The 14025-nt window shown below is 40.2% G+C and overlaps 1 protein-coding gene and 1 long non-coding RNA gene across 3 annotated transcripts in view; one reads left to right on the top strand and one right to left on the bottom strand.

Moving 5' to 3' along the window:
- The window catches only part of klhdc8a (kelch domain containing 8A), a 52031-nt gene extending 49676 nt beyond the window's left edge, over positions 1-2355 (top strand). For both annotated transcript variants that reach the window (XM_020703407.2, XM_004069045.4), the window contains one exon: positions 1409-2355. In XM_020703407.2, the coding sequence (XP_020559066.1) occupies positions 1409-1462 (54 nt within the window). In that variant the 3' untranslated portion in view covers positions 1463-2355. The remainder of the gene's footprint in view (positions 1-1408) is intronic.
- On the bottom strand, positions 615-13556 carry LOC110015152. Its single transcript, XR_002290274.2, has 3 exons — positions 13420-13556; positions 13273-13305; positions 615-1470 (listed from the first exon to the last, which is right to left on the bottom strand). It is a non-coding gene; the product is annotated as an uncharacterized LOC110015152 (long non-coding RNA).
- Between the last annotated feature and the right edge of the window lie 469 nt (positions 13557-14025).

Below are 14025 nucleotides of genomic sequence, written 5' to 3'. Positions count from 1 at the left end.
GATCCAGCAGCAGCAGAGCTCAGATGCAGCAGCAGCAGAGCTCAGATGCAGCAGCAGCAGAGCTCAGATGCAGCAGCAGCAGAGCTCAGATGCAGCAGCAGCAGAGCTCAGATGCAGCAGCAGCAGAGCTCAGATCCAGCAGCAGCAGAGCTCAGATGCAGCAGCAGCAGAGCTCAGATGCAGCAGCAGCAGAGCTCAGATGCAGCAGCAGCAGAGCTCAGATGCAGCAGCAGAGTTTAGATGCAGCAGCAGCAGAGCTCAGATCCAGCAGCAGCAGAGCTCAGATGCAGCAGCAGCAGAGCTCAGATGCAGCAGCAGAGTTTAGATGCAGCAGCAGCAGAGCTCAGATGCAGCAGCAGCAGAGCTCAGATGCAGCAGCAGAGTTTAGATGCAGCAGCAGCAGAGCTCAGATCCAGCAGCAGCAGAGCTCAGATGCAGCAGCAGCAGAGCTCAGATGCAGCAGCAGCAGAGCTCAGATGCAGCAGCAGAGTTTAGATGCAGCAGCAGCAGAGCTCAGATCCAGCAGCAGCAGAGTTTAGATGCAGCAGCAGCAGAGCTCAGATGCAGCAGCAGCAGCAGAGTTCAGATCGAGCAGCAGACCTCAGATCCAGCAGCAGCAGCGTTGAGGCAACGATCCCGACATTGAGGTATCTCAGCTCCTCAGTAAAGCGGAAGAGTCCAGAGGAAGAAAACAACAAAAGACAAATAATGAATTGGCCTCATAAAGAAAGTTTGTTTGTTTTTTCTTCGTTTTTATCTTTGTTCATCGATCAAACAACTAATTGGTTTTCCTTTTCTTCCTGTTAGATTTCTTAAAGTAAAAACTCTTTTCTTTTTCTTGTCTCATCGCCGCTTTATTCAAAATAAAATAGTTCCATTTCATTTCAACCATAACAGCAGGGACTCCTTAGCATTTCTGCACCGTGGAAGTTTCTTTACTGCAGGTTTTTAATACAAATTATGACATTTCATGATCATTACTGGCTTCTATCCCCCACTCCTTCACTCCCCCAGTGATGCTGCAGAGCAGAGTCATAAATGTGACGTGACACTGAGAAAGCACAAGTACACAAAACATAATCACAAAGAAAAGAAGCACATTTTATGCCAAAGGTCCTATTTTCTGCATTTATTGATGTATTTGTGCATTTATATTTACTGTCCAGGGATTAACTGCAGTGTTATGACAATAGAGTTCAGCAATTTACCTAATAATCAAGACTAATACATTTAATTTAAAATATTCAAAATGAAAACATTGTTCGTGAATGTTTTGTCTCCTCCCTGACTGTGAGCCTCAATTTTGAGTAATCAGTGACTTTGACGTCGTCCTGAGCTGTTGACAGGAGCTGGGCGCGTCAGCGGCAAATATCTTCATCCTCTTCTTCCTCATTTGTGCCTCCGTCAGGTCCCCAGCTCGGCTCACGAGATCCTCTACGTCAAGGAAGAGGAGCTGCTGTGATGGAGCCTCTAGAAGAATGCAGTAGTTAGAAAAGCCAGGAAAACACCGGAGAACAGACGTCCCTCTGCAATGCAACAGATAACACTGCCCCCTGCTGGACACAACGGACACAACTGTTCACAAAGACTTCTGTGGAGGAACTGTTTTGTTTTAGTACTATGGCGGATACTTCTACTGTGTAACTCTTCTGCGTTGTACGTTGTAGTGCATACTTGGAGAAGGAACTATTTTATAATCACTATGTCTAGAACTGTAGACAAAAATGTAACAGAAATCCGTTTTTTGAGGTTCACATTTACCATTTTTTTGTGTTTGTTGGGTTTCGGAAGTTGAGCAGTTATTGCATTATTTAAAATAAACAATTTAGTGTCTGAATAATTCCCTGTGATGACATAATCCTGTTATTGTGATGAGAAGTAGCTGCTCTTTCATCTGCATCCTCACAGCTAAATGGTTGTTGCACTTCCCTTGTGTTCCACTAGAGGGCAGCGCCGATGCACAGAATCCACAGCTGACACTCAGGTTCTCCATGGAGAAATTCTACTAGATCAGACATTCTCCTGCATGTTTATTCCGAATGTTTAAGATATTTCTAGAGAAATAATGTAGGTCAAGCAGATGAAAGTATAAAATCCATTTAGCTCTTTTTTTTTGCTGAAAGTGAATATTTTGCATGTTTTATTTTAATGTTTCACTTAACATAGTGAAAATATGAATAAAACCTATTTATTGAATAAGGCTACTGTCTGTCAACCACAGTGAGATTAAGGGACGGGTGCTAAAAAAGAAACACAAAAAATAGAGATTTGAAGTTTTTACATTAGATTGGTGTCTAAAGTATAAAACAATCTAAAATAAAACATAAATGTAAACAATTAAACTCTTTTAGGATGTTGTTGTTGGTTTTCCTTCATTTCACCAGATATGGGCCCTTGTGTAAAGAATACTTTTTTTCCCCAAAATTCAAGATGACGGCCTCTTCCAAAGGTCAAAGGTCAATGACACTGTTTGTGATTCTGGGCTTAATCTAGCAGCACTTTTGTGAAATTTCATGAAAATCACTCAAACTAAACTCAAACTTTCCCAAATTGTCGAAAAATGTGACAAACCCCAAATTTGCCACAAGATGGCCACCAAGCTGTAGGTCCTGTGGCCATCCCATAATAACTTCAAAACTTCCTTTGGATATCCTCGACATGTGAGTTTTGGTCTCGTTTGTTTTTCTAATATTTTTTTTGGGCCTCATTCATTATTTTTACACCTGCCGCTGTGATGTCATCGTTTTTTGGGTCACTTTTGAGTATGTGACGGAAATCCAAGTTTAAGCTTCATTTTCTTTATCTATGTCCTCCATCATTAAGAAAGTGTCAGAAGAACATGTAAAAAACACCAAAAACATTGAAGTGGATTTTTGAAGGCATGGCTTAGGGTGATCCATGTCAAACTTAACTCCAGTTTGGTCTAAAAAATCCTTAAATAAATCTGTTTTTTAACCTAAACACAGTTATACATCAAACAGGAATTTCTTCTCCATTTTCTAGGACTTTCTCCAAAGAAAACTAAAGTTATTTAATATAAAGTAACACAATGACCCACCATCACTCATTGACCAAAGACAGGATGTCATTTAGTCTGAAACTCCAATGTTTTACCACAAATTAAACAGCAATGAATGGACAGCAGTGATTTAAAGTCTAACTATTATCCCCTGTTTTCCAGTCAGCCACTCAGTCCAACTGTGTGAAAATGAATCGGTTAGTTCAAAAGGGGGCCGATTCAAATGTTAAAGTTGGTCAAATGGAAATCAGATGGTAAATTCTATTTTGTGTATTTTGAAATTATGGTCAAACGTCTTCTGGTCCTTCAGGAAGTCACTCGTGCAGAGTGTTTCAGCATGCGGACTGCTTCTGCGGGCGGAATTCTGCGGTTGGCGCCCAAATGACTGATGGCGGGTAAGTGCCATCAGTCATTTGGTCCTCACGCATGCATGCAGGAGCTGCTGCATGCATGCGTGAGGACAAACCTTGACTGCACTTCTGCAGGAATGCGGGCTCAAAGAAACTCATGAGTTGACCTTAAGAGGACTCAGACGCTAAGAGGATTTCTTTCACACATGATCCACTCTGAGAGGACATGATGCCAGTCGTGTTACGTTTGTCACCAAGGACAGAAACGGATCCTCTGACATGATGTCTGTTTAAAAACGAATATGAGATAAAGACCCACGCCGATGAAAATTGTGTTTTGGGGTTTTTAACACGTTTTCTGCATGTTGGATGACATGTATTAAGAAAATTCAGCTTAAAATTACATTTCTGAGTATTTCTTTATGCTACAGTGACATATCCCAAAATGCCACTGGGCTGAGACCTAAATGCATGTTGTTTAGCAAATTCGCCAGGTGGTCGCTTGGCGACATTTGTGATCAAGAGGCGGTAGTCGCATTTTTACACACAGGTTTTAAGAAAAAATGTCAATTTTACGGCAACCAGAGGATTATTTTTTTACATTAGTCAGTGGCCGCCCGCGTACATGTCAAAGTCATGCGGTGGCAGTCCAGTGGCAGGCAGAATGGCCACCTTTATATGTACCCCCAAGACTTTTATACATCCAATCTGCTCCAAACAGAGCTGCTGCAGAATGACATCATCCCTGCCTGACTGACCGTCGCCTGAAGGCCGCCGTCAACATTCATGACCATTCCAACGAGTTTCCAGTTGAGTAGCCTTCCTCAAATCGTTGTGAATTCGGTGCAGACGCAAATATGCCGTTTGAGAAGGATCCTATTTATGGTGTAGAAAATTCAGTGGGCGGGCTATAAGCTCTCTGCTCCGCCCCATTCTGATGCATTCGCCTGTAGATGACTAGATTTTTGTACATCCTTGTAAATTTACCAGTAATGTCAGGTTGGGGGTGCAAGGGGCTGTAAGCTAGCGGGAAATTGTGTAAACAGAGAGCTCTCAGCAATGGGAATGGGGGCGGGGTTGCTCTACGCCAGTGCTACTCAAATAGTGGGGAGCGCCCGATGCGATGCCAGGGGGGGCATGCAGTAGTGGCGGTTTTAGGCACAGGTAATAGGGGCAATTGTCCGGTGCGCAAATTTAACGTGGGGGCGATGGTGACAGCGGGTTAGTGCTTGGAAAAATAATCTGCGCCACTATTCGATTCCTATTGTCTGTTAAATCACAGAGTTTATAACAGCCTGAAACCTGGGAATCCCCATCCCGTCTCCTGCTAGGCTGGCGGCTAGGGGTAGTGTGGGCTCAGGCTGCCAGGTGAAACGGGGCACGCGGAGCGCTGCAAGCACTGCCTGTTGCCCAACACCAGGATCATGGCGTGCCTTTAGATTCCTCAGCTCATGCTAAAAATTTTCTTTATGAACTATTGTAGACATTTTGATGACGGGTCTTTATTTTTCATAAATGTATTCTTTGTCTGCCTGTTGTTCAATTGGTGTCAGTATTTGACATAAAGACAGCAGGTAATGCAGGAAAACAGCTGCACTTTATGACATCATAAATAAACAATCCATCATTTAGAAAAAAAAATCTGCACAATGTTTTTATCTATTTCTTCAGACTAAAAACTTTAAATATATTGGTGCTGCTGTGTTAATGTTTCAGATCAATTTACATTTAATATTATGTATTGATTGAATTATTTTTTTCAGCATCAAATGGTTCAGTTGGTCAAAATGTTTCTAGTTTAAATCAGGACTGACAGATATTTTTTATTTCAGGCACTTTAAGCTTTTTTTCTGTTATAGACTAGAACAGGGTTTCTGTGTGGCAAAATAAAGTTAGTATTTGTTGAAAGTGGATTTATTTTGCTTTTTTCTTTTGTTAATGTTAAAAGATACAATTCTAGGTATACTTACATAATTTTTATAGACTTTAACCTCATTTATTGTCACCGCGCGAGTGTGTGTGTGTGGGGTGGGTTTATGGGAGGGGTCATGGGGGGCACGAAACATTTTCTTTTTCCTCGGGGGGGCCTGGCAAAAAATAATTGAGAAGCACTGCTGTACGCTGATGGACCAACTTGGAGGTGAATTTTCACGAAACTCCTGCCGCTCTGCAGAAACTATGTCCTAGAAAACGACACAGGTTTTTAAATGTTGGTTCCAAAGATGATGGGAGAGGGTCTGAATGCAGAGGTAAACGCTTCTGATGGTTACTGTTCCAAACCAGGAAGTGAGACGAGAACAGAACACAAAACCGCGCCAAGCCCCAGCAACGCCTTGGCAGAGCAGCCACTCTTGGCAGGACCAACGAGGTCTGCGCCAGAGCTGGGTCACTTCTGTCTCAGGGGTCTTTTGAGCCCAGAAGAATGTCAGGAGGGGAGAGATTTGGAGCCTTTCCCTGAGCTCAGGAGAATTGGTTTTCTCCACAATCACCCAGATCTCCTCCGAGCTTCCTCCCAGACACACAGGTCAGCAGCTGAAAACCTGGGAAACCCGCAAAACTTGTTTTCCTTTTACACGGGCATTGTGGGTAATCACCCGGGGCGGCATGGAGAGTCACAAATAAACAAATACATTTAAACGCAGAGTCGGGTTTAATTGTGTCATCAATAGTCACCTTAGGTCAGCTTACCTGATCTGGACCATCCAGGTGATCCCACAGAATGATTCAGATCTTAAAAGGGGGCGGGGCTTGTTTGACATCATGGATGAGGAGGAGCTACAGAGGAGGAAATAAGCATTTGCTCCCTTGCTGATTTTGAAGGTTTTCTCATCCAAAAGAAATTGAAAGCCTGTCATCCTAACAGTGAAAGATCAAAACTCAAGAACATGCCTTTAAAGAATTTATACTTGCATTTCATCTTGGTAAATAAGTCATGGTTCCCCTAGTAACCACTGGAAGCTCTGGTTGACACAGATCAGTTGGACTCTCAGAATCAGACTCTAAACTCTCCAACATGGAAAAGACTAAAGAGCTTTCAGTGGATTTAAGGGAGAAGATCTCAGACCTGCACGATATCGGAGTGGACTACTAAAGCTGGGGGGTGAAGGTGACAGCTCTTGGTGCAAGAACAGGACCATCAATCCACCTATAGGTCTGGGGCTCCAAACCAGATCTGACCTGATGGGTTTTCCATGATCATGAGTGAGAAATCGGCCCAAGACAACAGGGCAGGAGTTGGTAAATGATCTCAAAGCAGCTGGAACCACAGACACCAATTTCAATTACAACAATACAAAAAAGAAAAAAACATCTCTATAAAACTATAAGGTAATTGGAAATTTTAAACCCTGATCTGCCCTGTGGTTTCTGTAATCCATTTCCCAACTTTCCACAATGCTTAACGAGCAAGGAAATGAAACACAGAATGTCAAAATCCATATCTAACATGGAAAGAACAGATCATTTAAGCAACGAGGTTTGCTGGAAAAGGAAAGTAATGTGTCAGAGAGTAACACCGGGCCGTACCCTTTAACTGGGTTTCACTTGTTCGTGCCCGGAGAAGACTGTGTTTGGATGGGTGTGTGAAGAGTAACCTCCCGCTAACATCACGTTGTTCATCCATTAAACAAAACAGACACCTCTGGCCTGTCACAGGGGGGCTGGAGGCTCCATAAAGACCATTCTTTTGGGTCATCAAAGCAGTGAGAGGAGGTAGCGGCCTGATCTTATAGAAAAACACGTGTTTCCAAGGTTTTACCAAACTGAGGAGACACAAGCTTTGTTGCAATCCTCAAACATATCCTTAAAAATCAGGCAAACTTAAAAAAAGAGCGACTACCTTTGTCATATTTTGCTGGTTTGAGTTCACGTTTGAGATGTGTCCACTTAACTCCAACCAAAGTCGCCTTTAAAGGGATTTAAAAAAAAAAAGCTCTATGCAAAGAATTGCCGAGTTATAACGACTTTGAAAAAAAAAAAAAAAAGCCCAAACCATCATCACTCCACCTCCATGCTTAACAACTCCTCAATGTGCTTTTAGTTTTATCCAAATTGGATGGATAACATTGTTTTATTCGAAAGGAACACTATCTTAGGCTTCTCAAGGAGAATTTCCACTGGTCTCTGTTGCGTTGACACAAAAAAACAGAACGTCCATTAATCAAGCAGAATGTTTACATCGCTTCCGTCACGTCCGCCTCTGAGGTTCGACCCTCCTCAACGCAACTCTAGCTTTACGCAGGAGTTCTATTTCTAGTCCGCTGACGCGTCAATGTCCGTGCCAAAAGCCAAAGAACAAGAAATGGATCCGAAATTCAAAATAAAAACTTCCTTTGGACTTTCAAAATAAAACATAAAAACAAAATGCAAAATTTTTAGAGGTAATATGCCCACGCGATAACGGACGTTCACACTGCGGATAATACTGTCAAGTTTATTTTTGGAAGTAAAAAATTATATTTCTGACACAAAACATGCATTTTACAAGGACTCATGGAGGAAGGAGAGGACGTGGGGCCTGATTGCTTCAGTATTGGATGAGCGAAGAGAGGGGGACGAAATACTGGACAGGATAAACCACTTCCTCTGGGAGCCAGGGCAGAGAGGGGCAGACCAGAGACGCAACAGAGACGATGGAAACTAACTTACACAATCATGAAACAGACATGGAAAGAACATGTCGCCATGCAACACTGTGGAGATGCACCACACATCTAAACATTCTTCATTCAAAACAGCGCTGGAAATTTATCTTACTTTCAAGACTGAATGGCATTTAACTAATTTTAACAGGTAGGAGATGTGATTTCCAGGTTTTTTTAAGATGCCACAAATTCGAAGTTTTTATTTTTCCTGTTTAGTTGGGCTTAGTCTCAACTGCTCTACAAGCTGTCGGTGGGTGAAAAAAGGGGCAAACCTGTACGGGTCACTCTAATGTCGTGCACAAAATATCGAGGTGGTAGATCGCTCGGTGAGATCGTAGAGGGAAAATGTTCATGCGCACTTTTTTGATATGCTTTGAGCAACAGGTCACCGCGAACGCTCATTCAACCCACAGAGGGTGGAAGGGTGAAGTGGGTGGGACGCAGCGTGTTGTACCAGTTTTTCCTTTTTTCTACGCCACCTCAAATCCCCAGGATTGAGGAAGGGGGTAGTTCACATGATGTTCTCATGATGCGTGTGTGCCCCGTTCAGGTTTGCCCATTTTTCTCCTTCAGGTAGCCGGTATCTTTCCATGAGGGCAGTTGTGACTAATGTTTCACTAACAACTACAGTGTCACCCTAAATTTACACTGGTCCGTCTGTGGTCCATCTGCGTTCTGCGGTGCGTATCCGTTGCGTTGTGTTAGGAGTCCGTCTCAAGACCTTCTGTTAGTTTTCATTGTCTCAGTTGCGTCTCCAGTCCGTCTGGAGTCTCTGCTCCCCCCTGGCACTCGGAGGAGTAATTTGTCCTGCTATCCCCATGTCATCAACATCCAAAACTTTAGCAATCAGGTCCCATGCCGTCTCCTTCCTCATTCAGTCTGTGTAAAATGCATGTTTTGTATCATCAATGATGTTATGTCTTTGTGCTTTCAAAAAAAAACTTTTGAGTGTCAATAGCAAAGATAGTTGCCGGTGTTGTCTCTGGTGTTAACGTGCATAAAACCGCATGGGCACGCCGCCGTAAATATGAAATAAGATTTGTTTTTTGAAAGTACAACGGAACTTTTTATTTTGAAACCCGGACCTATTTTCGCTTTTTCCGGCTTTCTACCATGAAATTGCCAGACCGGAAAAAGAACTCGGAAGGACAGAAGGACGGAGTTCCGACGCAAATGTTCTACTTTGTTGTGTCAACACAACAGAGACACACCGCGTACGTGCAAGTGGAAATCAGTCTTAAGCCTTTCAAATACTTCATGATACACTTATCACACACATGGGAATGCTACGTTCCATTTTCAATGAGAACAATACACTCCAATACACACCACCATTCCTTTCTACAAGCCTCCATGGGTCTGGACAACCCCAAAACCTGCTGTGCCTTTACAGATGCATGTCATCATACCTTTAACTAGAGCGTATTTACATGCTTTGGACTGCGTGAAGCGTCATGGGTACCCTAGGTTACTCGTGCCCCAGCTTTCTACTAACAACTTTACTGATCGGTTCTGAGGACAAGAGAGAGATTGTTTTATCTAAACTAAACAATTACAAAACTTCTCAGTGTGTGAGAAACCTGGGTGTCATTTTTGACTCTGAGATGAATTTCATCCCACAGATTAAAAATATCACGAAAACAGGATTTTATCATCTAAAAAATATAGCCAGAGTCCGCCCATTTCTCTGTCTTGCCAGCACAGAGGTGCTAATGCATGCTTTTATTACCAGCGGATTAGATTACTGTAATGCCCTGCTCGCTGGTCTTCCCAGTACAAGGATAGCAAATCTTCAACTGCTGCAAAATTCAGCAGCACGCGCTCTGACGAGGACCAGTGGGCGGGAACATATTACACCCATTTTGAAATCATTGCATTGGCTCCCTGTGTAATTCAGAATTGATTTTAAAGTTCTTTTATTGGTTTACAAATGTTTTTATGGTCTCGGGCCTTCATATTTATCTTACATGATTTTAAAATATGAGCCCTCGCGAACCCTAAGGTCCTCTAAAACCGGCCTTTTGGGTATCCCAAAAGTTAAAACGAAAACATACGGCGAGGCCTCATTCAGTTTTTACGGACCTCGCCTGTGGAACAGCCTCCCAGAGAGCCTCAGGGCCGCAGAGACTATTCATGTTTTTAAAGGAAGGCTTAAGACCTACCTTTTTAATATAGCTTTGAGTTGTATTTTAGGAATTTATTTGATATTTAAATTATTTATTTTCTCTTTTTACTAGTTTCATGTGTGTATGTACATACATTCATTTATTTATTTATTTGTATTTATTTTTAATTTTTTTAGTCACACTTACCATTTTATATGTCTATTAGGGTTTATGTAATTATTTGTTTCTTGTTCATGTTTCAAATATATTTCAATTTTAATTTTATTCCTTTTACATTTTATTTGTGACTCCAGTGTTCTCCTCTGAGGGATCCTACACATCGGTGACTGACCCTTCTCGGTGAACGGGGTCATTGTAATGGGATGTCCCAGGTATGACTCTTTTGATTGGATCTGGGGGGGGTCCTGTGGTAGTGTTCTCCGTGAACTTGGGTGGGGGGTCAGTGATGTGGACATGTCCCCAAAATATTGTTCCCCCACTTCAGGAGGAAGCCAGGTCTCTACATTCCATCATTTTATCACTTTTTTATCATGGTGTGTGTCTGTGTGTGTTTTTGTGTGTGTGTGTGGGGGGGGGGGGGGGTGGGGGGGGGGGTTCGTCTTGACATCTTGTTTTTAAATTTTATTGTTTTTATGCACAGCACTTTGAGTGACGTGTTGACGTGACAGATGCTCCTATCACCCGATGGGCGAATCAGCCGGACTCCGCCTGTTGTTCTGTTGTAAGAAGTCCTGAATTAAAGTTTAGATTTGAAAGAAAACCCAAACAAAAATCTGTTGCCAATTGTTTCATGTTTGAAAAAACGTTTCATCATGTTTTTAGCATCGCAAACCAAATGTACTCATACTAACAAATAAAGTCACTGTGACACGAGAACATGTGGTTCCTGTCGGTTCCGCGACTCAACAACTGTCACAATTCGGCCCAAACTGGAACGAGTTGTACGGTCAGTAACCGTCTTTTCCTTCCTGGATGATTTAAAGTTTAATCTAACTTCATAAGTAACTACTTCATAATATTTAACTGTTTATGGGTAAAGTTAAAGTATCTGGACAATCATATGTGTATGTCCACTGTTTAAAATTAAAGCATGTACGTGTGTTCTGGTTTTATTTAAAGCAGTTAAAATATAAACTGAAACAAAAGTCTGAGCTATTCTATTTAAAAAAATTGCAGTTTTGTCTTTTGAAACTGCAGAAAATCATTAAATGTTTTTTTCCACACATGTGAACTCAGTGACATGGGCATTGACTGTGGTGCTAAAGAAGCATTGGATTATGTAAAGACACCTTTTTCCCCAAAATGATGCAACCAGTTTGGTAACCTTGTGTCCAGATCAAACAGAACTCGTGTACAGACAAAGTTACAGTCGTGCAGAATGACTTATGGGCCAACGCAGATGTCAGCATGTGCTCAAGGTTAATAGAGGGGCATTGAGGCAACTATTTAGTTGCCTTACAAAAATGTACGCAGAATCTTCACGCTTAAGAACACAATAAGTTGCCTGTAATTGGTACTTTCCATTGTACTTGACCTAGTAACCGTGATTAACCATCACATTTTGGCCATAACTCATTTGGCTCACTAGAAATTGTTGATCACTATTTTATTTTTTAGCTTCTATACTGACACAAAAGACCTATTTAGTAAAGCACAGTTTGACATCTAAATCAATGCTACTGACTCAAACAGTGGGTATGAATGTGTCAGTTTTAGTTAAGTTGTGCGTCATTAAAATTTAAATTTTAGCTTTTTTTTTAAATCTTTTTTTACGTCATTGTTACAGCTGTTTCAGATTGCCTACTGTTTGGCTAAATTTGCATTAAAGCTTGTATTTTTCCTTAAGCAAATTTAGTATTTTCAGCCATCTGACGGATGAGTTTTCTATAAAACATTTATATTATCATTTAGCATTTTGAATATTTCATTTTGCTTGTCATGACTATTTATTATTCTTGTTTCAATTCCTTTTTTTAGGTTTTAATTTAGCGTAAAATCTTATGTAGTATTAGCATTGTTAGGCTTTGTTATTGTCCTATTCATTCAATACTTTCTTGGCTAATCCAACATTTTGCCTTAAAAACTAACATTTCTACTAAACACTTCTTTAGGTTTATCATCTTTAAACTTCTTTTATTTTTTTAGCCTTTTTTATGGCTAATGTAACGTTTTTTATTTTTTATTTTTTTGTAATGTTTTTATTTAAATTTTTTTGGTACTTTATCAAATATAATTACAAGCTTTGCACCCAATTTTTACATGAAAAAAACAAAAAAATGCTGAGAAAAAACAAGAAAAAAACAGATCAACCTCTACTAGTCAGGAAATTAAAGGAAAGCCATCCTTTGATACATTTTTCAAATACAAATAAATCGTAAAATACATGTCATCCTTTCTAATGGGAAAACTATGAGCATCTGTTTCACCCATTGACTTAACTTGGGCCTACAGGTTTTCTTCCAAAACATTGCAATGATTCTTTTGCTTGTAAAAAAACATCTGTCAATCACAATTTGTTCGCTTTTAGTAAACTTGGGATTTGACGGATATACCTAAAATAAACATAACAGGATTTGTTGGAACAGTTTTTGAAACAATCATATCCACTGCTCTTTAATGTAACCTTATAATTAAATATTAGAAATAACATTTTGTAGCATTCTCACCTAACTCTAAACTCATTTTAAATTTGGAATGCGTTTTAAAGAATTTAAAAAATGTAGAATATTGATCAGAATTGGCATCATGTCAACATTTTTAATGTTGAAATTATTAAATTTTGGTGAAATATGTGTAACACCCTTAAAAGTATTTTCAATATTTGTAATTTTAAAGTCTTACTTTTCCAAAACTAATCAACAATTAATCACTAATATTTATTTCTTTTACTTTAGAAGAAAAATGCTAAAATTAAATAAAGTTTGCCGACTTAACATTTTTCTACTCTAGTATGTTAGTTGCTTCTTTTTTTTGCATTTCCAGTAGTAAAATTATTTTTAATTGATATTTTAATTAACTGTTTTACTCGAAGAATAATATTTAAAAATTCTCTACATCATTCTTGCACCCTTTTTTTCCGCCTTTAAATTTTTGCTTACTTTGACAGACTCTTCTCTTCCTGATTTAAAACATACCTGTGTAGGATTGACCCCGGCGCTTCAGCTCTCCTACAGTCCAGAAAAGAGCATGTTAAGTTAATGGGTGATTTAAAATAGGCTTTGGAAGTGAGTGTGCATGGTTTTCATTTATTTTCTTGAAAAGTCATGTACTGTTAATCCTACCTGAATATTTAAGAGTGTCACTAGTCCAGCCTAATGAAGTGCCCCACTTGTGTCTCTGCACTGCTTTGCAGAGGCAGTTACTTTCACTGCCTTAATGTGGAAAAAGCACAGAGAGCAATGGAGCGGCCACAGAGAGCAGTCACAAACAAGTAGCTGCCCACTCATGATGGCAATCAAGTTTTTTTTTTATTTTGCACAGGATGAGGTCTAAAGCGGAAATGTGTGAGTCATTCATGAGGCAAATCTGAATCATTATTGGCATCAGAAAATGCTATGATGGAGGACTCTGCAGTACTCAACAGGAAGTGGTAAATAAGTAAAGTCTTACTAAGTGTAGCAGTTGTTGCTAAATCTCATTAATAGTGTATTATTTGTTTAGCTTTTTCTCAAATCAGATGACTTCTGATTAATTTTTCACCACAGTAGCTTCTCATTCATGGGCGGAAAGGTTTGAGGCCCTATTTACAGATCAAACTCTAAAGATAAGAACAACATCATTTTAGATAATCTCCCAGGATGAGGTTAAACATAATTAATATTCTTCATACTTTATCTAATCTTTCAACAGGAATTGTTGACTCACTTTGACATTCCTACCATTTTGAC

The sequence above is a fragment of the Oryzias latipes genome, chromosome 5 (genome assembly GCF_002234675.1).
Source record: "Oryzias latipes chromosome 5, ASM223467v1".
NCBI lineage: Eukaryota > Metazoa > Chordata > Actinopteri > Beloniformes > Adrianichthyidae > Oryzias > Oryzias latipes.
Note: the sequence above shows the minus strand (reverse complement) of the source record. Positions and strands in the feature narration are given on the sequence as shown.